General features: G+C 36.5%; 1 protein-coding gene across 1 annotated transcript; it reads right to left on the reverse strand.

Moving 5' to 3' along the window:
* Nucleotides 1–1,335: 1,335 nt before the first annotated feature.
* Nucleotides 1,336–21,806, reverse strand: LOC127967818 (leucine-rich repeat-containing protein 38-like). Its single transcript, XM_052568536.1, has 2 exons — nucleotides 20,142–21,806; nucleotides 1,336–4,162 (listed from the first exon to the last, which is right to left on the reverse strand). Exons 1-2 carry the CDS (start codon nucleotides 20,767–20,769, stop codon nucleotides 3,915–3,917), a joined length of 876 nt encoding a protein of 291 aa, XP_052424496.1. The 5' UTR covers nucleotides 20,770–21,806; the 3' UTR covers nucleotides 1,336–3,914.
* Nucleotides 21,807–22,244: the final 438 nt, after the last annotated feature.

The following is a 22,244-nucleotide window of genomic DNA, read 5'->3' on the forward strand; positions in this document are numbered from 1 at the left end:
TTGATTTGAGTGCTACTGTAAAAATATGATTTTCAGTCAAAAATGGCTACATTTCTTTTATTGAATAGCCCTAGAACTCTTGTCTTGTTTTTGTCCTTTTTTTGGCATTGTATGGAAGAGTGGCATGAATATTCTGCATGTAAAATAATGGCATACAGGTTCAAAACCTCTCCAGGGTGAGTAAATAAAATATATTGTATATACTATATTAGAGTGAAGTATATGTTCATTGGATTTAAAGAGAACGTTCACCTGAAGGAATATTTGCATGATTTTCTGAACTGACTCTGTTTTTCAGTCAATTTTAACCATATAAATGTTTAAGAAAATATCTACTTTTGTGTTTCTCAAAAGAAAAATGCATACAGATTTGGAACAACATGGTGAGTGAATTATTTTCTCAGAATTGTACAAAGCCTGGAATCAATAACGTTTCAACACCTATCGATTGTCTTAAAGTGATGGGTGAATATTTGACAGTTAGAGAGAGAGAGAGAGAGAGAGAGAGAGAGACTAAAACTTATCTAAACATGTTGTTTTCATCATTTTATTCTGCAGCTCTATGGTCAAACATGCTGTTATTGATTTCCGAGGGCATCTAGAGCTTAAGGCCCTGTGAAGTTATCTGTGGTCCTGACAGATTGCAGACATGACCTGACAGTTAATTATCACCCGTGGAATGACGTCACAAGCATTAATACTGGGGCATGAATATAGTCAGTGCAGCGTCTCCTTTATAGTTAAGAACTCAGTTTAATATTCATTCTCTAAAATGACAAAATCCATTAGATTCATGTCTAATAAAGCTTTACATGGAAATGTGACAATCAAACATGTCTGTTTTACAGAGCCTTGATGCAGTGGTCTCAAACTCAGTTCCTGGAGGGCCACAACTCTGTAAAGGTAAGATCCAACCAGCTCCAAATCACACCTGCGTGGACGTTCCTAGCGGTCCTGAAGGGGTTGACTAGCTGGATCAGGTGTGTTTGATTAGGGTTGGAGCAAAACTGTGCAGAGCTGTGGCCCTCCAGGAATTGAGTTTGAGACCAATGCCTTAAGGGAATGATAATAAAAATGAAGAAAAATCAAATGAAGAAAAATCAAATCATCTGAAAGAAATAGTCGAAAATAGCTTACTGTTTAATATGATATTGTATTTCATCAACAGTGTACTGCCATGTGGAGTAAAAAACAAAGTACTGGATGATGTCACCACTGGGTCATGCAGGAAAAGCCCTCAATGAAAATGTTTCCCTCTTTCTTTGTACTGTAACTACATAGTAGTTACTTTTCTAGGTATATGTGGTGTTCAGTTCAGACAGAGAACAAATATACTCCACGTAATGGTGCAACACACATCTTTACTACATCGCTCAGTGTGACAGTTATGACACAGGATATGACTGATGCTGGGAGCTCTGGGCTTTTTCAAACGACACGTACTGAATTCAGAAACAGATGGTACAGCAATGAACACGCCATATTTTACTTGACATTGTGGACAAGAAAGAAAAAGTATTGATTATTGAAATTTGATGCATTTTGTCATTGCAAATGTCATTATACAACCAATCTGTGTAAAATCAGCTACTGTTCTGTTTGTAGCACTAAAAACTTTCAGGTCATGAGTCCCCTTAGGAATTTCCAAAAAGTTATCAGTTTTTGATTTATGAGCTAACAATTTAATCTTCAACCTTTTTTTGCAAATTTGAGGTTTGACTGTGTATGCATGGATACTATTCATATAGTTGACTCTCATTATTGTTATTAATTTATATATCTTGTTTTATCTATAATGCAATTCAAAAAACCAATTCGAAATTCCATTGGGAAGCCACGCCGTGGTCTGCAAAACAAACTGAAGTCATGATTGAACAGCTCTATTGTCATGGCATAGTAAGTCTCTATAACATTTATAATGCCTAATTTCAATTTTTTTTTTTTTTTTTTTTTTTTGGTTGAATGAACAGCTGTTTCCGTATATATGTGGAAATAAAAATAATAATACTAATAATTCAGTATTACAATATTATAGCTGCAGGTTTGGGTTCTGCTGATGATAACATGCTACAGTCTAGCTTTGAAAGCTTGTGCATAATATGGGTCAACCGTGTCCTGACACAAGAACATTTACATTACATTAATATGCATTCGTGCTTCTTACATCCAACACAATATGATGGCTGAGGTTCTTTTAAAATAAGATGGTCTTTGAATCACAATGAATTCTTTTTCCATACCCAACATTCATTTCACACATCCAATTAATAATTCATGCAATGCTAAAATGAAGTTATGATACCTGTCTGGCAAAAAGAAGCTATATATTCTCGAAATGGTTCATCCAGAGCATCTGTTGACAGCAACAATGGATCAGGGGATGGTGATATATTATGATATTAATGAATGTGATTCATGAAACTGTGCAAAAGACATTTACCTAATTCTATAGACAGAAGCCCTTTCAAATAAGGATATGAAAGAAGCAAGACTTATAGAAATATTCATAAAGGAAAACAAAAACAATCAAATGTCTTTTTCTGACATTCGAAAATCATTTCCCCCATACGCTCTATTGACAAAATAATTTTCTTGGAATTGATGGAATCGACATTATGAACAGAAATTAATGCCAGAAGTTAGTTACACACTGTATTATTATTAGTTGACACAAGACAGCAATCTGTAGACACGTGTATGTACACAGTGGCCTCAAAACATATTTGGACACTTAAGTGGCACTTAATGTGTGAACATCATTTTGGTGGAAAACAAAATATGTGACATCAGCAAATGAAGAATGCAGAACCTTTTGTCGGTCCAAATAGAATTTTTCTGGGGCTTTGTTGCAATCGAATTTTACCTTTTTTATTGTGTATATATTTAATTCAGTTTAAAATTTTGATAATATTTTATCATTAATTTTTGTTGTTGTTGTTGTTTAAACCAAACAGTCATCTTTTGCTTGGTTCAGTATTTTGTTACTTCATGCAGTGTCTGACTTATATGTTTTGGGCCCACTGTATGCCTTTTCAAATATACTTTTAAGACATAAATAATTGAATAATACAATGACATTTGTAGAATGAACTTATCTCCATCTCATAGATATATTATATATCATTATATGTGAGTAGTATCATTATTACGCTGAATAAATGTGATCTTGCTAAGATCACAAACTTTCTTTAAAGAAAAATAAATCTATATTTCAAAACATATCAACCTCAGTCCCTCAACCAAAGCATTCTTTGGCAGATCTGGGCTGAACCAGTGTACCTGGTGGTTTGAGGGCCGATGTCAGGTAGGACCATTTTAAAGTGCGGTATTTGACACAACTATTCACATTAAGCTCTATACTTCCAATTACAGGTAATGCTTTCTGAAATCTCTCTAAGGTTTAAGTCTTTTTTCCCCATCTTTTAAACTTGAAGGAAAATGGCTTCTAGCATGTATACTTGGCTGTATAAAGCTGCAACGCTACCTTTCTATAGTGATAATTCTTCACCATCGATCATTAGTGCTTGTCTGAATCATTGCTGTCTACCTGTGCTAATTTGGCACAATCAACAAGTATTACAGTTGGATTTTGCTAACTTTATATTGACTACATGAAGGGAAACTCTACGGACACGAGTATTCAACAACACTGAAACTCTACTGCAGGACAAGATCTCAAAGAATTTCCTTTAACAAGTAAATCCCTGGAAGTTTGCATACTAAGGCTTGATTTCATACTAAATAGTCTTCGATTCTGAGGATACTGTGTCCCTACTAGTGCTGACACTATCAATCATGTTATTTCTGCCCAAGTTCTACCTGGTGTCTGTTCAGTCACGCTGTTTGTTTGAACTCTGCCAGGAACTGGTAGCTCTGAATCAGACTGAAGGTCGTTCAAGCTCTAAATTCCCTCTTCATTCTTCACTCTCCTCCTCGTCTCCTTTAGTGCCCTTGCTCCAGCGCTGAAAACAGTGGACGGTGGACGCCAGGAAGAAGCTGGCCATGATGGCGGCTACTGAGACGGAGATGCCAGAGAAGATGATGATGAGGAAATCAGTGAGGGTGAGGGTGATCTGGCACTCCCGAAAACTGTCCTGGGAGAGCTGGCTGAGAGGCACACGGCGTCCATCGGTGGCCAAGGAACACTCCATGCCCTCGATACCTGTATAAACAGCACAAAAACATGTGCTTTTGTGTAAGACATTACAATGGTTACATTCTATAGTTCTATAAAACAAAACATAGCATTTTTTATTAACAGTTGCTTAGGTCTAAAAACTCTTGCAGTCTTCATCTGACTATATAAAGTAATTAATACTTCATGAAGATGTATTAAATTAATGAAAAGAGACATTTATAATGTTACAAAAGACTTTTATTTTAAACAAATGCCTTTCTTTTGATTTTCTATTCATTAAACAATACTGAAAAAAATGCATCACAGTTTCCACAAAATTATTAATATTTACAGCTGTTTTTAGCATTGATTATAATAACAAATGTTTCTTGATCAGCAAATCAGCATATTTTGAACGATTTCTGGGGGGTCATGTAACACTGAGGACTGGAGTAATGGTGCTGATTATTAGTTATTTAGTTAAATAGTTATTTTAAATAGTAATAGTATTCACAGTATTACTGCTTTGGTGTATTTTTGATCAAATAAATGTAGCTTTGGTAAGCTAAGAGACATGTAGATTTTATTTGTATTTTTCAACATATTCAATAATTCAATTCAGGTAAATGATTTCTTTCTGTCATTCTAATGCAGTTTCCTGTCTAGTGTGAGCATTTATATTCTAATTCAAACTCACTGAATTCTAAACAAGCCAATTCATAAACTCTGAACCCCGATATATAACCATGCATATTGTCTGAATATCTCATCTTTTTATAATGATTAACTAAATACACAACAGATATAACATAAAGATTACACAATGACTGTAATAGGACAGCTTTATTAGTTTACATCCAAGAACTGGACAATTATATTGAATGGTCATTCAGATCAGATTCATCTGACAAAAATGGAATCCCTGGACTCATTTCAAGATTTTTTTTATTATTTATATTATAGGCTATATGATACGAAATGGCAGGGGGGTTATGAGATGGACTAGAATAGCTCTCATATGTATTTATGCCACTATTTGACCAAGACAGGAGTCAGATTGCCAGCACTCACTCATTTAAAACAACACACACACACACACACTCACTCACTCAGCATGGTCCCACTGATTCACTGCTGTGTGTTAATGAGACTGAAACAAGGGCATATAAGACTTGGGCATGTCGACAGCACATAATCATGAGATCCACTGAGAGGAATATCCGACAACAGCTTTCAGCTGCACAGAGAAATATAATCAACTCACATTATATAAATGTAAATGATATATTTGTGTATGCGAGTAGATGCTAATAAGAGTGTGATTAAAGGTTACATGGAGGAATTTAAAAGAGAAAAACGCATCTTCGTCTAAATATGCGTAAAACAAGAAATAATATAGAAAAGTAAGAAGAGTTCTGAAGATGAAGATGATGACAAGGCAGGCTTGTTTTCTTCTATGGCTGATTGCTTAGACGCAAAAAATAAAACAGCAGGAGCATATTATGAGATCCAAAGATGATAAAACAACCAATGGGCTTTTCACTCAGTTCTCTCTCTCGCAGTCAGAACGTGCAGTCTCACGGAAGAATGGAGTGATGACATGTTTGCTTTCATTGCTTTTAACAGCCAGGTCATCTGATGCACTGGAGCGTGAGGCTCTGTGTGGGAGATGTAACTATATTCAGAGCTAACTCACAGTTTTTTGTTCTGTTCTGCATAACCGCAGAAGACGACAGAGGTGTGAATCTAGCTTCTCTCATTTTCAATTGCTCTGTAATATAAAACGCTGTAAGCATTTAACATGGTTTAACTAATATTTTATAGTAAATTACCATACTCAGAATTTTACTATGAAATCAGTGCGCACAAGGTAATTTTCACTCAATAGGGGAATAGCCATTAATATGCTGTCATATTTACAGTCAGATGTTTTACAATGTGCATTAAACTGACGTGTAATTTAATTCATAAGGACTTGATGTAACAATTAATGTCTGTGAAGACATTTTAATTATGGGTTGTCGCAGACATGGCCTTAGCCTGAGTCCTGACACCAGCCAGCCTCGTGCTTTTTTTATTCACTGAAATGGATGTTAGTTTCTGGCAAGTCATTACAGAGGAAATGTTCACTAATGTAAACTGATAAACTCTGCAGACCTTGAGGTTGCCAGGATGTTATTCACAGAACGATATTAGTCCGATATCTTGTGACATTAGTCACCAGTCCTCCATTACAGCCACTGACCTGCCTCTATCACAAACATGATGTCTAAAGTGTCATCTGTCCACTGCAATAGAGCACCAGCATCACAGGTCATGAGATTAACAAGTTTTGTGGAGCTGTTGACAGATATTTAGCAGGGAACATTACAATGGTAACACTTCCACGGAAACTGGAGTGTATTTTATTAATGTAAAATGACTAGCTTCCAAGATAAATACATTTTGTGGGATAAATTCCCTGCAGGTATATGACATAAAATGCTGATATGATTAACACAAAGGTGGAAGTGCCGGGGGAAGCCAAGCTCAGAGCAGGTGGGTGGACGCTACTGGAGACAAATGGAATGGAAAAACTCAAGCACTGGAGTGCTGCGAAGTTGATCTTTAGCTTATTAAAATGTAATGCACAAAACATACATTGTTCTATGTCTAAATATGTACCCTATTTTTTCTTCTAACCCCAGGGAGTCATCTTAAAATAACTATCAAAATGTATACAAAACACATACAGTATTTTCTGTATGTACATCTAAACATTTATCTTATTTTTTGGTCAAATAATTATCAAATTGGTTATTAAAATACACATAATGAACAAAATATAGGTTGATGTAGGTTCTGCATCTCTCTCTGTCTCTCTCTCTCTCTCTCTAAAATATACATAGCTTCTATGTCTAAGCATTTATCCTTCTTTCTTTCTTTCTTTCTTTCTTTCTTTCTTTCTTTCTTTCTTTCTTTTTGTCAAGTAATCATCAAATCGATTATTAAAATATATGTAACATACAAAATATAGGCCTACATAGGATTTGTCTAAACATTTCTCTATTTTTTTTTTTATTTTTTTATCTTAGTTTTCATCTGGTAATTGCCTTACATTATATATATATATATATACATATATATATATATATATATATATATATATATATATATATATATATATATTACACACACACAGAGAGAGAGAGAGAGAGAGAGAGAGAGAGATGGAGAGAGAGAGAGAGAGAGACTATACAGTTTCTGACTATACAGTTTCTGACCATACAGTACGACTATAAAGTTTCAGACTATACAGTGTATATATATATATATATATATATATATATATATATATATATATATATATATATATATATATATATATATATATATATATTGATTTTTATGCCAGATCCGAGAGCAAGTCTGAAATGTGAGCTTGGAGAGTCCATCTGCGCTTTAGTGTCAGGATAACTCACTGGAGAATGAAGGAGATAAATTGCCTGTATTTATATTCACATAGCTTTGTCACGCACTCACCGCTCTGCTAACTTCAGACAGTGGCCTCTGGCACTTTAAGAGGCTATTCCCTCCGATCATGTGACCCCCACCTGTCTCTTCGGGTTGATTAATGTTGCTTAAGACTTCATAAATATCTGCTCAAGGTGTATTTTTTTTTTTCTTTTTTCGCTCTTAGGAAATGGATAGCACAGGCTGTGTTCATAGCCAGAAATGAATCAATACTCATATTCTTGACCGCAACGCATTGTGACCTGGTTAAGGTTGGTATGTGATTTATTTCCATCACAGTTTACTGTACTTGAACGAGTGGCCCGGGCAGCCTGCTACATTTCGTGGAAATGAGGTTTCTGAAATTTCAATTATATTTATGTGTCCTCGGGTGCACTGCATGTGCCACGGTTCAAGGAGATTTTAAACACTGTTTGAGATTTATATGTTGTTTTGATGGACGACAATAACAGGCAAAAGCAGCATCTCCTGAAGAGCCTGAGGAAATTTCCAATGTTTGTTTCCTACAAAGTTACATTTCAAGTTTATTTAAAGGAACTGTTCTACTAAGGATGCTCTGATTGATGTTCCCCTACCATAAAAAAGAAAGCTGAAAAGTGGAGCAGCTAATATTATTCAGAGCTCTTAAAGGGGAGTGTTTGATTTTTATAACATTTAAAGGGGAGGAATGAGTCAGTACATTTTAAAGGTAAAGCATTTGAAATGTAAAATACTATACGCTGACTTAATGTAGAACAGAACTAGATAAATGTGCAATATTACACAAGTAGCCGTGCAATATTGTTGTATATCAACACTGCTGTGATTTTCATGAGGCCAGAGTGTCTTTAAAAACCCTTTTTTGTGAGAACTACTTCCTTCTGCCATGGATTCAAATTGGAATTTTACAGTTTAACAGCCCAAGCCTCCATTATTTGAAAATGTCACTGTAGAACTAGTTATGAAGGAACATTGAGTTGCTTTATTGAAATCGTATTGCAATTTCTGTTTTTAAAGCTCCCTGTAGAGTGTTATGATAGAGATATGGACTGAGCAAGTGTGATTACCTGCATCTGATACAGCATTCATTCTTCAGCTCCATCTCAATAAGTTTGAATGCCCGCTGAGGGAAGCAATTTTTAGTCTAATAAGATTTACAATGACAGCATTGCTCAGTGTCTTACAAGGTGTTGTTACAGTACAAATTATTTAGTAAAAATAACTTCCTTGTTTACAAACCTGTTTCAGTCTCTTTCAATATAAAAGTCTTTACTGCTGACGCTCTCTAAAAACTGTCACTTTTGTAACTAAAATCACCATCATGAATGCACATACCATAATACTAAATACTATTATTTATATTATTTGAGACAACAACAACAACAGCCATCTATACATTAGATTAGATATTATATTAGAGCCATGCATTATAGTATGTCTTAATATAGATCTGTCTCAATGTTAATCAATCATTAAAAGAAAAGATGGAATCACTCGCTGCTCTTGATTAAACTCCTGTTTATTTTTTTATCATAAAGATAACATAAAATAAAAATAAAAAAACAGCTATATTGTGATTAATAATATATAAATTATTATTAAGAAAAGAATTGGAGGAAAATATGCAAGGCTGCTTGGTGATTTTGCTTGGGAATGTTCATCAAACTTTAAATGGATTTTTATACCAATCGATTAATTCAACAACTGTTTCAACATTGTGAAGGTATTTTGATGTAGAATGAAAATAAAAATAACTTATTTTTGAAAATGTGCTTATTCTGACTCATTTTGCCAGCACAGGTCACATTTAGGCCGGATGACTTCTGTTTCAAAACTATCGATCTTATATATTATTTATGGTACATGTTTACATTGCAAACTATGTAAAATAGACTACTGTAGGTCTTTTCACACCCTCTGCTGTAAAAAGCAGAGCTGTGAACACTCAAACCGGTCAGATTCCCGGATAGCGCTAAGAGGCCCACAGGAAAACTATCACACTCGCTCGTTTTTAATGAGAAGATCTGAGACAAGCTGTGCCTAGTTGGTGTCAGGCTCTCCTCATGAGTGCAAAAAGATAGTCTTCTGTCTAACATGGGTTCGATAGCTGAGATTAATCACACAGACTTTCTCTGACCTTTCAACCTAAATACATTTTTGTACAGGGAGTAAGCCTGATTCTGTCAGTTTTAACATTTCATATGACACTGTTATATACCTGAGCAGTGTTGCTTCAAATCTGATAATGCGCCACTTTCAATTTTCAGCATGGTGAGCTTTTATGAGCCACACAGAAGGCCACGCTATTATCCTTTGTCAAAGCTCATTCTTTGACAAAGGTGTTTTGGAGGGCCAAAATTTTTTGTCTCTAGCTCAAATCCATATTTTACTCCCTTAATCAATGTATTATTGTCAAACATGAATTAGAGTATGAATGTCATCCCCTCTGGAGACTGAAAAAAAGTAGACTGCAAGTTAATATATGATGTTTTATTTACATATTCGGGAGGAGCTCATTCCATCTGTCTGTCTATCTATCTATCTATAGTCGAAGATTTGATACTTTGATAGGAACAGCCTGATTTGACTTCCAATCTCACAGTCAAATATTCACTGAAGTTTTATTATCATGCCATTTTGGCTATATGGGGGCACTCAAATGTCTGATTTCACATACAGCAACCAGTTTTCTCCCAATATACAGCCAATATACGACCAACAGAGAAGCATCTTGGCAGCATGGTTTTAAAACTTTAACAAGACTCAAACTGACACAGGCAGAGTGAAAGACTTGATTTTTTTTCAATCAGCTAGGGTATAAGTGATTTCAAAACATTTCAAGCTGGTTTATAAATATTGTGTAAATATTATTTATCTTGTATAATATGCAATTTGGTTTCTGTTATGCAGCAGTAAAATGCTTCATTGTAGTATTATGGTGATTAGCCTATCTCTTCAGCATGAAGAGCAAGAAGGACAAACAACAATGCAGAATATTAATGACTGGGACTGTCATATACATAATATAATGAGAACACTATTATAATAAAACTGTGATTTTTTTAGAGATTCGTTGCTGTGTTTCTGGACGCTTTTGCATGAAGAGCGCATCCACAAAAGGAGTTCGTTGTCTTTATTCATTTATATTGTTACATTTCACAATATTACTCTATTACTCTATTTTCTTTTTTGAGCATAAGAGATTTTTGTAATATCATAATACTTATCATGTCACCACAAGTGTATTAACATACATTTTTTATCAAACGCTACATGCAATATTTGACATGGTATTTATGTCCACACTGAAATTCCCCATTCATTTTTCCCTCATCTAGTGAATCATGCAGCATTCAGTATATTAGGAATACTAGCAAGCATGCGATTTTGATGAGACTTGGATGTCGTCAAGGTGATGTCGGCACTTGATGGATTACATTCAAAATTAGCGTCTGGTAAGAGGAATGAATGCCCTGGTGTACTACATTCTTGCCAGTGATTGATTTACCTTGCAGACATGAGCCTGAAATTGGAGTTTGGCATCGTCCCCATCTCTAACTCCATTCAGCCCATTGACTGCAGACGCATGAATAGCCGGTATGCATTTCAGCATATTGACAACCTTGTCTGACCTCAGCTTAACTCTAGCTTTGCTCTCTAGCCTACCTTGAAATTACGCTGCACAGGTACTCGAGGGCTCTCTTTGAGGGTACAAGTATGAGCTGTTTGATTGAGCTCAGAAAACGGGGCTCTTTTGCATGCATTTGCATTTAAACACAAAATCAGTGTAAAAGATGGAGCTCACAGAAAGGTCAAGGGGAGGTAGAGATTTAGTAAGCAAGAGTGACTCATATTATATTATCAAAACTCTCGGTTCTGTGTCAGCAAAAGACTCATTCATGCGTGACTCATTATAATCAGGAGGGGTTTCCCTCATACTGGGGGTTTAGTGACGTCACAGACACATGGGACTGCTCTCAGTGGTGCATTTAGACGTACTCTGGACGCCATTTGCCCCATGAAGCAGGCCATAAGGGGGATAATTTTAGCACACAAAAAATACACACTAACACATTCACGGAAATATGCCAGCAGCCACACAGCAGACAGGATCCAGAGTTTTATTACAAACAATCTTATATATTATATATCTCCACAATCTGATATTTCCAAGCCCGTATATATATATATATATATATATATATATATATACATATATATATATATATATATAGATGTACGGGCTTGGAAATATCAGATTGTGGAAATTAAATTTAAATGTATTTATTTATTTAGCCTTCTAAGTCAAATTTTCATCATGTGATTCAGTTAAAACGCCTTGGGTGGAAAGAGCTGGTTATAAATCAGTTAAAATTAGTGCCTTCCTGGTCAGGGCAGTCTGAGGTCATAGGTGATGTTAATTATAGATGTGCTTTGTTTTGTCTTAACCATGAGCATTGTTGACAGCCGTGGATCATGTTTATGTTTGTTTCCCTTGTAAAAGATTCATGGTGAAAGCTGTTGGTAGGCTGAGAAAGTCCACTGAGCGCATCATTGTGAGCAAAGAGTCAAGTAATTGTCTTTAAACCATTCTTAAGTTTCACAACCTTTTCAAAGGGAATTCATAGGGTGAAACTAAACAGGGAAGTTCTCACAACCAATAAAAGCCAACAAAGATTCCTGCGTTGGGGGAAGAATGGAGTAAACTATGCCACTTTTTTCATCTAATCAAGGAGAAATGTAAAGAAATTTTAAATTAAATTAAATTAAATTTATGCAATTAGCAGACGCTTTTATCCAAACCGACTTACAATGCATTCAGACTATCAATTTTAACCTATCATGTGTTCCCGGGGAATCGAACCCCCAACCTTGCGCTTGATAACACAATTAAGGAACACCAAATGTTGAGGAATATGTGAATAATTATATAATATTTCTAACAATGAATATTAATAAGATGTGTAATAATAAAATATATTATATTATAGAAATAATTTAGTCCTGTATATATTTGATTTGATGTCAAATTCATTTTACTTGTCATGGTGAAGAATTTATAGATTAGGGGGTGGGCAACACTTCTTTCCCCACTATTTTACTTTATGATCATTTAAGATATTGATTTTCACATTGATTTTCTTAAAAAAGACACTTAATTTCGATATGTATAGTAAAATATATATATATGTATACAATATGTAACATAAGTATCTGGTGTCCCCAGAATATGTCTGCGAAGTTTCAGCTCAAAATACCCCACAGATTTTTTATTATATAATTTTGAAAATGCCTATTTGGAGTGGAAGCAGAAACATGTATTAGAGCATGTCTCTTTAAATGCAAATGAGCTGCTGCTCCCCGTCCTCTTTTCCAGAAAACAGCTCGTACCTGCTATAAATATATGTTTTGGTTCTGTTTATCATGTTTATCGCACTGAAATCATGCATTTTAAATCATATTAGTTTAAATTTCTTATATACGGTTTTCTGAACGCAAACATCCAAAGCACATGGACAGAAAGTGGCTGTCACAGCGTGAGTACTAAACTAAGTTTTCAGTAGCTGTTTGCATTCAAAGTTGAGAATTTAACTTATGCGCAAAACTGGAATATAACATAAAACATTGGTGAACAAGCATCGTTTCCATCCAAGTAACATTGAACAAAAACCTCACTTCCTGATAAACTGGAACTATAAATCACTAAGAAAAGCAGGAGAATATAATAATTTCCATATATTATAAATTATTTGCGCATCAGAGTGAGCAGATGAAACACAATGAATGAGTTCATTGCTTTCGGAGGTAGATGCTAATGTTTGGGAACGCAGTTGTGTCAGACATTTCGGGGAGGAAATTATACAGAAATACTGTGATGACAGATTTTGCTTGTGCATTTCCAATTGACCATAACAACATTTCAGATGTTGTGTAATGAGATCGGTCTGCTGGTTAGTCAAGTTTTGCCATTCATGAATTTATTTGCAAAATTCATTTCCATCTCCCATTATTCGCATCAAACCTTTTTCGCACAAGTCAAAAACCACCTCAAGCGACTGTAATTTTTTTTATTTATTTTTTTTCAGCATTTCCATCGCTTGATTCTGATGTGATACTTAAAAATGCACGTTAAAGCAGGGTAATGGAAACTCTGCTATTGACACACAAGTTTATATTAAAACACACAAGTTACAAAAACAGTCGGTTATGTCTGTGAAGGTAAACAGTTGGGAAATAAACTGTTTATATTAGATCTGTGTGGCAGCAGCAATAAACAGTATAAATCAATAAATCTTCTGCTCTGTTGTCTCCTCTGAGGCTGGGACTCTAAATGGTGTTCTATGCTTGTCTGTGCAGCCAAAGGCAGAACAGTTAGCATGTTTTGCTCAATCTTTAGCCATGACATTAGAACTGGTACACCATTGTTGTTTGCAAAATCAAAATGATGGCACCATGGGGTGGAAACTTACAGATTAAGAGGCAGTAATAATAATGAGATCCCTTTACCACATCACTAGGGGAGCAAAATCAGACACGATCGTTTTTTCAGGCACTTGCAGAAAAAGGCTTACCAAAACAAAGTTACTGGGTTAATCTTTTTTTGTGTTTCCTTAGTTGGTAGATGCATCAGGGACCTGATTATGGCACTTAAAACCTGGAAAAGTCAGATTTTCATGACATGTCACCTCTAAGATGAGTGGATGCTTGCTTTTTGATCGGAGCTACCATATATTTAACTATTTAACAATATATTTATTTATCAATCCATTAAAAAACACCTCTACTGGCCAGCTTTTTGCCTTTATCCACCAGACATAGTTCAAGGGTCACACAGTAAAGGGCCTATCCATCCATTATATCATTACATCAGCCATAATTTAGTGCAACCCACTCTGCCAGGCTGCCTGTCTGTGCTCAGGGCGTATGATCACATGGGCACATGGGAAATCAAAATGTGTGAAAGAGAGCACCAGCACAAAGAAGCGCAGAGCAAGTCTGCACTGGTTACACACCAGACACGATAACCATAGTATAAACAACTTCAATAGCAGAGCCATTTATCTGTTTCTATCTATCTATCTATCTATCTATCTATCTATCTATGAATATTTATATTTAATTTTAGTGATGTAATAATTGTTGCAACTCCTATACTGATGAATAAAGACCATTAGCTCAAACGATTTGGTCTTTGGCCCTCACTCCCATTGCGATGAAGTGCTTTGAAAGACTGGTCAAAAGTCACATCATCAAGACTCCTTGCAGCATTCAGCCCATTTCTGTTTGCATATCGACCTAATTGTTACACTGATGATGACATAGCAGTAGCACTTCATTTGGGCTTAGAACATATGTTGAGCAAGAAGCATTTCATTCCTTTAATATAGCTGTCCCCCATCCCTTGGTAAAAAACTTGGGCAACATTAAAACCTCACTCTGCAATTGGATATTGGGCTTTCTCACTGAAAGTCCCCATACAGTGCGAATTGGGAACAAAACCTCCAGAACCACAATCCTGAATACCGGGGTCCCTCAGGGCTGTGTTTTGAGCCTACTGTTGTTTACCTTGATGAGTCATGACTGCTGTGCCAGTTAAGACTTGATTCATATCATTAAATTCACAGATGATACAGAAGTGATGAGCCTTATTAACAATGAGAAGGGAGCGGACAGTTCATAATCCACTTAGACTTAACGGCAGTACTGTGAAGTCAGTCAGAAGCACCAAGTTTCTGGGAATGCATATCACTGCAGACTTTTCATGGACCACTAATACCACTTCCTTGGTTAAGAGGGCTAAGCAGCGTTTGTACTTCCTTAGTCAGATGAAGAGAGTAAACCTACCCTGTCCTCTCTTTACAAACTTTTGCAGAGGCACAATAGAGAGTATTTTGACCAGCAGCCTCTCAGTCTGGTTTAGAAGCTGTACAGCTGCATACAAGAAGTCTAACCAGAGAGTGGTAAGGACAGCAGAGAAAATCAACAGGACCTCTCTACCATCTATACAGAAATTACATTTGACACGCTGCCTTAGTAGAGCCTCCAAAATAATCAGTGACTCCACCCATCCTGCCAATGGACTGTTCACCCTTCTGCCTTCTGGCAAGCGCTATCAAAGTATGTGATGCAAGACTGCCAGATTCAGGAATATCTTCTTTCCACAAGCTATTAGACTGCTCAATTCACATTGACATATACAGATATACTGGTTGCTGGACTAAAGAATACATAGGTATGGACTGAATGATTAATTTATGTTATTCTTTCCTATACTACTACCTGATGGACTGCTGTTATATATGTACAGATTGGTTGAATCATATATGTGGTTTCTTCTGTTCTGACATTTATGAGCGGTATTGATTATATACTAGTGTAATCATGTGCAATACATCCATTTTTTTTTTTTTTTTTTTTTTTTTTTTTGCATTACCTAAGATGTGTAGTAATATATATGATGTAATTTTTTTTTGTTGTGATGTATATTATGTTTATTTAATGTTGGTTTTAAGCGTAATGATACACATTGAACATTGAGCTTGGAGAATCGCAATTTCGTTCTGCTGGATACTTAGTGTCTAGAAAGACAATAAAATATTTGAACTTGAACAGTGGATTATCTAGGCACCCTCATTCATCTGTCAAACATAGTGATGCCATGTAATTATTTATTGAACAATTCACATGCTCTTGAACCTAAGTGTGTACTTAACATTTAATCTAAACAGAAATATATATGCAGTAGATAAATGCATCTGAAACATGAATGTACAATAGCAGAGGTTGAAAATAAAATGGTCATTCGTCGGGGATTCAGCAATGTTTCTAATGAATATGATTATTTGAATATGTGGGGAAGACAAAGTCCAAAGCCCTTTACAGAAACCAATTTTAAACACGGACAAATCAGCAGATTTTTGGACAGTTTATAGTTTATTTTCAACAGCTATTGGAGATTTGAATGGAACTGATCAAGAATCTTCCTTCAGCCAGGCAACGCAGGACATCTCTAAATGTAAATAACAACAACTATGCAAATTACATTTTAGAAATTGCTAGAAGGAATGTGGTCCATAAAATGTCCCACCAAAAATGTTGGCCAGCAATAGTCTTATGCTCAAATATATGCAAATAAAAATACATTGACTTCTAAAGCTTCTTTTTGGAATTAAATAAAACGTAAATGTCATGCTTATATTAATCTGCCACTAATAATTACCTTGAATCGTCAATAATAATAATAAAAAGAATTGTAACATCTCTCAGCAAATATGTGTATTGAATTAATTATGATTTGATTAGTTTATATAGTGTGCATCATGTAATTTGACGTTGTTTTTATATATATATATATATATATATATATATATATATATATATATATATATATATATATATATATATATTTAACAGTAAGTAAGGTCAGTTACAAAGATCCTTACTGTATCATCATAATCCAAACCAGCAGGTGACATAAGAAAAATGCTACTGAATAACTCATCTTTGGGTGTTATTTTAGTGAGATCAGATCAAACAATGTAATAGCCTGAGGAACGGTGAGAGGATAATCTACAGTAATATTTTCAGTTTCTAATCCAACAGTTTCTGTCCCTTATATTTTTTCTCATGTAGCTAGAAATAGAAGAACTGATAGAACTGTTCTTGCTACTGGGAAATCCATCTTCTCATTAAGGGGATAATCCACTGTGAGCTCTAATGCTGCAGATATGCATTCGCGAATTGCATTTCTGACCAACGCAAAGCATCTAGGGTGAGATCAGTAGTTCAAATGAGGAGTTTGTGAGAGTAATAAACCATTCCTCTGACATGTGTAGAGGAGCTAATGCTTATTTGATTTAAAACTTAATTTTCCCAAACCCTAAGGCAGCATAAACAATTTCTCTAGAAGCTACTCTCTTTCATATATCTTTGACTAGAAATACAATGCACCAAGTATAATCTGATGTATACAAATCAATAACTGCAGCAGTGGTTGATTAGATCACAACAGATCAGTTATCAATCTGAATGAATTAGTGTGATGAATTCATTCATCATATCAACATAAGTGAAGTCCATCTTCAGGCAGATAAATAGCTTGTTACTTGCTGTTCATGCACGGTCCAGTCATCTGTTTATGTTCGTTTCAAAGGTCATTATAGGCTGTTATAACCAGCTGCTCTCTGACTTCCTCAAGAGGTGAGGTGAGATGTGTGCTCCTAACTCAATTTCAGAGTGCATCTACGGTGGGTCTGTTGGTGGGTAAGCCGGAGGCTTGGCTTTGCTTTTGGCTTCCCGTCTGCTGCTGACTCTGATGCTGATGTGAGCTTGGCTCCCTTTTCTCGTGCAATTCATTATGACCCTCTAATGACTGCTTTGAAAGCCCATGATAAATTTATTTGCCCGAGCCACTGAGGGATCTCATATTTTACCCAGTGCACAAACATCTTTTCAAGGACTGAGTCAAAATGATCATTAGCACAGCAAATGTGAATGCAATGAAAATGGCCTAGTATTATGGTAATCAAGACGATTTTCTGCTCACTATAGTTGAATCATCAGAAACTTTTATTAAAGTTTAGAGCCTATATGTTTCATCAGACTTAAAAGGACTGTCTTTTATTAACTCTCGCATGTTTTATTCCCTACGAACAGCTCTTAACTTATTGCTTGTACTGAAGTAAGGTCATGTTCGTATGTAAAAAAAAAAAAAAAAAAAACAGCGCTAGCAGCTCAGCTAAATGACCCATAATGGAACTCTGGGACTGCATGGTGTTTGCCCATTAGATGTAATGTTTGTTCAGAGTTACCTATTTTCCATTTTATCAAAAAATAATAATAATAATAATAATTCTATATGACTAGGAATGTTTAGATAATTTCAACTTGTAAATCTCCCTTTCCTCTTGTGGAATAATCTAGCATGTAGATAGATAAAGGGAGATAAGATAATTTTATTCACGTCTGATTAATGAGGGTGGGTGGGTTTGTGGGTTTGTTCATTTTTTATTATTATTAAAATATGTATTTGAACAGACTGGAACACAACTTCAGTGGAAATGCTGTAAACATTGTATTGAAAAAATAAACAAATGAAGATGGCTGAATGTTTGTGCTCTATTTTTGTATATTTTATTTCAGCTATTGTATTTGTAATAAATGTACAGTACCTCTAATATGTTGTTAATATTCAGCTTTCAGCCGTATAAAGACAAGCATCAGCAGAAAGTAAAATTTCTTCTTTTTACTATTTGCTATGTCGATGAATGTTAAATAAAATGTCCAATGAAAATTCCCCAGCTCCCATCTCCACCATCAACTATTTCACAGAACAACACTAAGCTTTATTTGTCAGACAGTGAGCTGAATCTCTGTATTTGTTTTCCATTGTTTAACCCTTCTCCTGAGAATGATGCTCTTCAATTTTCTCTCTCTCAGTCTCACAAAATGTTTTTATAACTATGTCTGAGACAAGATATTATATATTCTTTTCCTATACTTTTTAGAACCAGCTGATTTTCTTTTCTTTAATACTGAACTACCTTTACAAAACAGTACTGTTACTATCATACAGTGATGGTATTATTATGTTCCTATGATATATTATGACACTGAATGATTACCATGCACATGTGTCTTAGTAGTATTATGGTGAAAACAAACCAAAAACATGGTGTAACAGTGCTCATCAGTTTATCAAAATTGAATGCCAAAAAATGAAAATTCTGTCATCATTACACACATTCATGTCGTCCGAAGCTTCTTTCTTGTGTGGAATGAAAAAGAATATATTTTGAAAAATATTTAACTTTTCCTGTCCATCATGTGAAAGTCAGTAGAGTCTAAAACTATTTTGGACCCCACTGACTTCCACTGTATGGGCAAAAATCACTTCAAAATTCTTCAAAATTCTCATTCTTTTAAGTTCCATAGAGGGGAGAATGTAATACAACTTTAGAAATATATGAAGTTGAATAAATGATGACAGAATTTTTTTTTTCTGGAGTGCACTATCCCTTTAACCTCTGTGAACTCTACCACAAACTAATCACAAATCATCATAAACAGGTTATTTCTATCACCCCATTTCTATAACCCCAAAGAACAGCTTCACAGTAAGAAAGTTCCCATATAAATAGCATGTCCATAACCAGCTGGTATATCACACCCAAGGTGTTTGCAGACATGAGGTGTAAGCAGGTGTTTGGCATGCACAAGATGATGACCACAAACCACATTACTATACGGAATGCAAAATGTGAGCTCTGTCGAGGATAAGGGCATCACTGCATACTTGAAGAGCTCGCACATTGTTTCCGTGCTGTCCTCATTTATCTGTCATTACTCTGGAAATCCCTTGTAGTCATTGTGGGGGTGGGAGAGAGAGCTAAATTTAGATCAGAGGAAGAGGTCCCTTGTTTAATCTGGAGTAATATAAATAGTAAAGAATCCTGTCATAAAGTAATGTTTATGCAACAGTGAGACAAGGTTCAACAAGCTACAATAGTTGATGTCAGATTCAAAGACTCACCATTGGGAAGCTTGTGACTGTTTTCCAATAGCCAGGTGAACAGGTTGGCAAAGTTGCAGTTGCACACCCAAGGGTTGCCCTCTAACCTTACCACCCTGAGAGAGGGCAGCTGGCTGAGGGCACCCACATGTAACCCGGACAGAGCATTGCATTCTAGTTCTAGTTCACGTAAGGAGGTAAGACCCATGAAAGCATCTTCGTTGACCATGCTCAAATGCGGGTTGTTGCCCAAGCGCAACTTAATTAAGCTCCTCGTCTCCCCAAAAGTCCCTTTGGGGATCTCTGTCAGGTTATTGCAACCAAGGTCCAGGAAAACCAGCCTGGAGGAAGTGCTTAGGGTGCCTGGCTCGATGTGCGAGAGTGAGTTGTTACGGAGGTCCAGGTAGACCAGGTCGCTGTAGAGCACAAGGAAATCTGAAGGAATCCGTGGGATCCAGTTGTTTGCCAACAGCAGCCTCCGCACATCCAAGGGGATCTCGTCTGGAAGATGGATAAGTCCGCGCCCGCTACAGTCCACAGTGTGAGGGTCTGGGCAAAGGCAGGTTGCTGGACAGTTTTCCCCTTGAGTGAACAAATCGAAGAAAAGCAAGGCAAGGACAGGCTGGAGCCAGTAGACACATGGCAACATTGTCAAGAAAGAGGGGGAAAAGAGAGGGAATAGGGTCAGGGATAGAGGGATGAGGGTCAGAGGGCAGGAGATTAGGAAAGGGGAGGGAAAGGGAAAACAAAGAATCAGTGCCAGTGCAGGAGCATCCTGCCGTCCTGGGCAAGAAATCTTAAGGCTTGCACATGGAGCAGCTCGAGCAAGATGTGGATGCTGTTTTCCAAGAGATCATGTAGCATACAGCCCTGGAGTGACGAGCAGACTGCTGGCTTTGAAGGCATGAGGGGAGGAGAGATAGCGAGCTGTGGGAGGGAGCGCGAAAGCATGAGAGACTGAGGAAAAGGGGTGGAGAAAGCAGCAGACAGAGGTAAACAGAGACCAGAGAGCAGAATTTGTGGAAAATCAGAGGCATGAACACATTGGCAGCATGGAAGTGGAAGGGGGGCTTTTCCAGCCGCTCTTTTGCAATTAACCAACACTTGATCGAAGCCTGGAAATCTGACACAAAAGGATTCAGCAAAGAGAGGCTCCGTCATGGTGAGCAAAGAGTGAAATTGTTGCATTCCTCCATTTGTCCCTCAGCTGAGCGCAGGAATGATTGCTCGATCGGCAGCTGTGAGCATGACCCTTGGCACTTCGGAGCCGTTGTAACTGAGCTGTCATGGTCCTAATGAGGAGAATTCCCACAGAAAATTAGGTGCGAGGCAGCAGTGTCCTATTCCCCGATGTCTTTTTCCTCTTCTTGTCTCCCTTTCGTCTGGCTCCCGTGCGTCGTGCGATGCCTAGGCACGACTGTGTCTGATGAGAGGTTGTACAGCACGGTTTTGCAGCTCTGTTGCTATGGTGAGGAAATCCAAATATCCACAAAGAAGTTGTCTGCATGCATATGAGAGACCAGCGTGGGGAACGGGGGAAGTCTATCAGCATGCTGGCTCATGGACTCCACTGCTTTGTTCTGTATTGTCTTTGCTGTTTAATATGGATGGACGAGGCGACCATACACTCAACACATGATGTCATTTCATTGTGAGATAAACGGTCACACAATTGCAACAGATTTAACATGCGTTCATGTTTTTGTGCTTTTTAGCAGCCTTTATTAGCCTCTTCCACATTATGAACATTTATTCTGTATGTCAAGAAATCAAAAAAGCACTTGAACCCACAAAAGAGATTCTAGTAATTCTCTCGGCTTGACCTTCGTACGACATAAATTGATTTTCAGAGTTTTTTAGAAGTGAGTCCCAGCCCTGTTTTATTGTATTTTACTAAGCAGAGGTCAGTGCCACGGTTAATTAGCAAAGTTTCTGGAAGCAAAGGGCACGTCTTCATTCATTTAGCTGTCACCAGGCAGTTCACTCAATCATTGCCGCTTAGTAAAAGACAGCAGGGACGAGCTAGACAACGTCAGACTCTCACACAGCTCCTTCAGTGTCTCCAGACAGGTAAATGGAATTGGTCACGACACAAAGAAAACCAGAAAATAAAATTAATTGTAA

Source organism: Carassius gibelio, chromosome B11 (genome assembly GCF_023724105.1).
Source record: "Carassius gibelio isolate Cgi1373 ecotype wild population from Czech Republic chromosome B11, carGib1.2-hapl.c, whole genome shotgun sequence".
NCBI lineage: Eukaryota > Metazoa > Chordata > Actinopteri > Cypriniformes > Cyprinidae > Carassius > Carassius gibelio.

What these genes read in the sequence shown, in the direction of transcription:
- LOC127967818 (XM_052568536.1), bottom strand. Translation starts at nt 20,769, where the DNA reads ATGTTGCCATGTGTCTACTGGCTCCAGCCTGTCCTTGCCTTGCTTTTC. An exon ending in CAGTCACAAGCTTCCCAATG is followed by an intron (nt 4,163 to 20,141) that starts GTGAGTCTTTGA and finishes CTGTTTATACAG; the next exon opens with GTATCGAGGGCATGGAGTGT.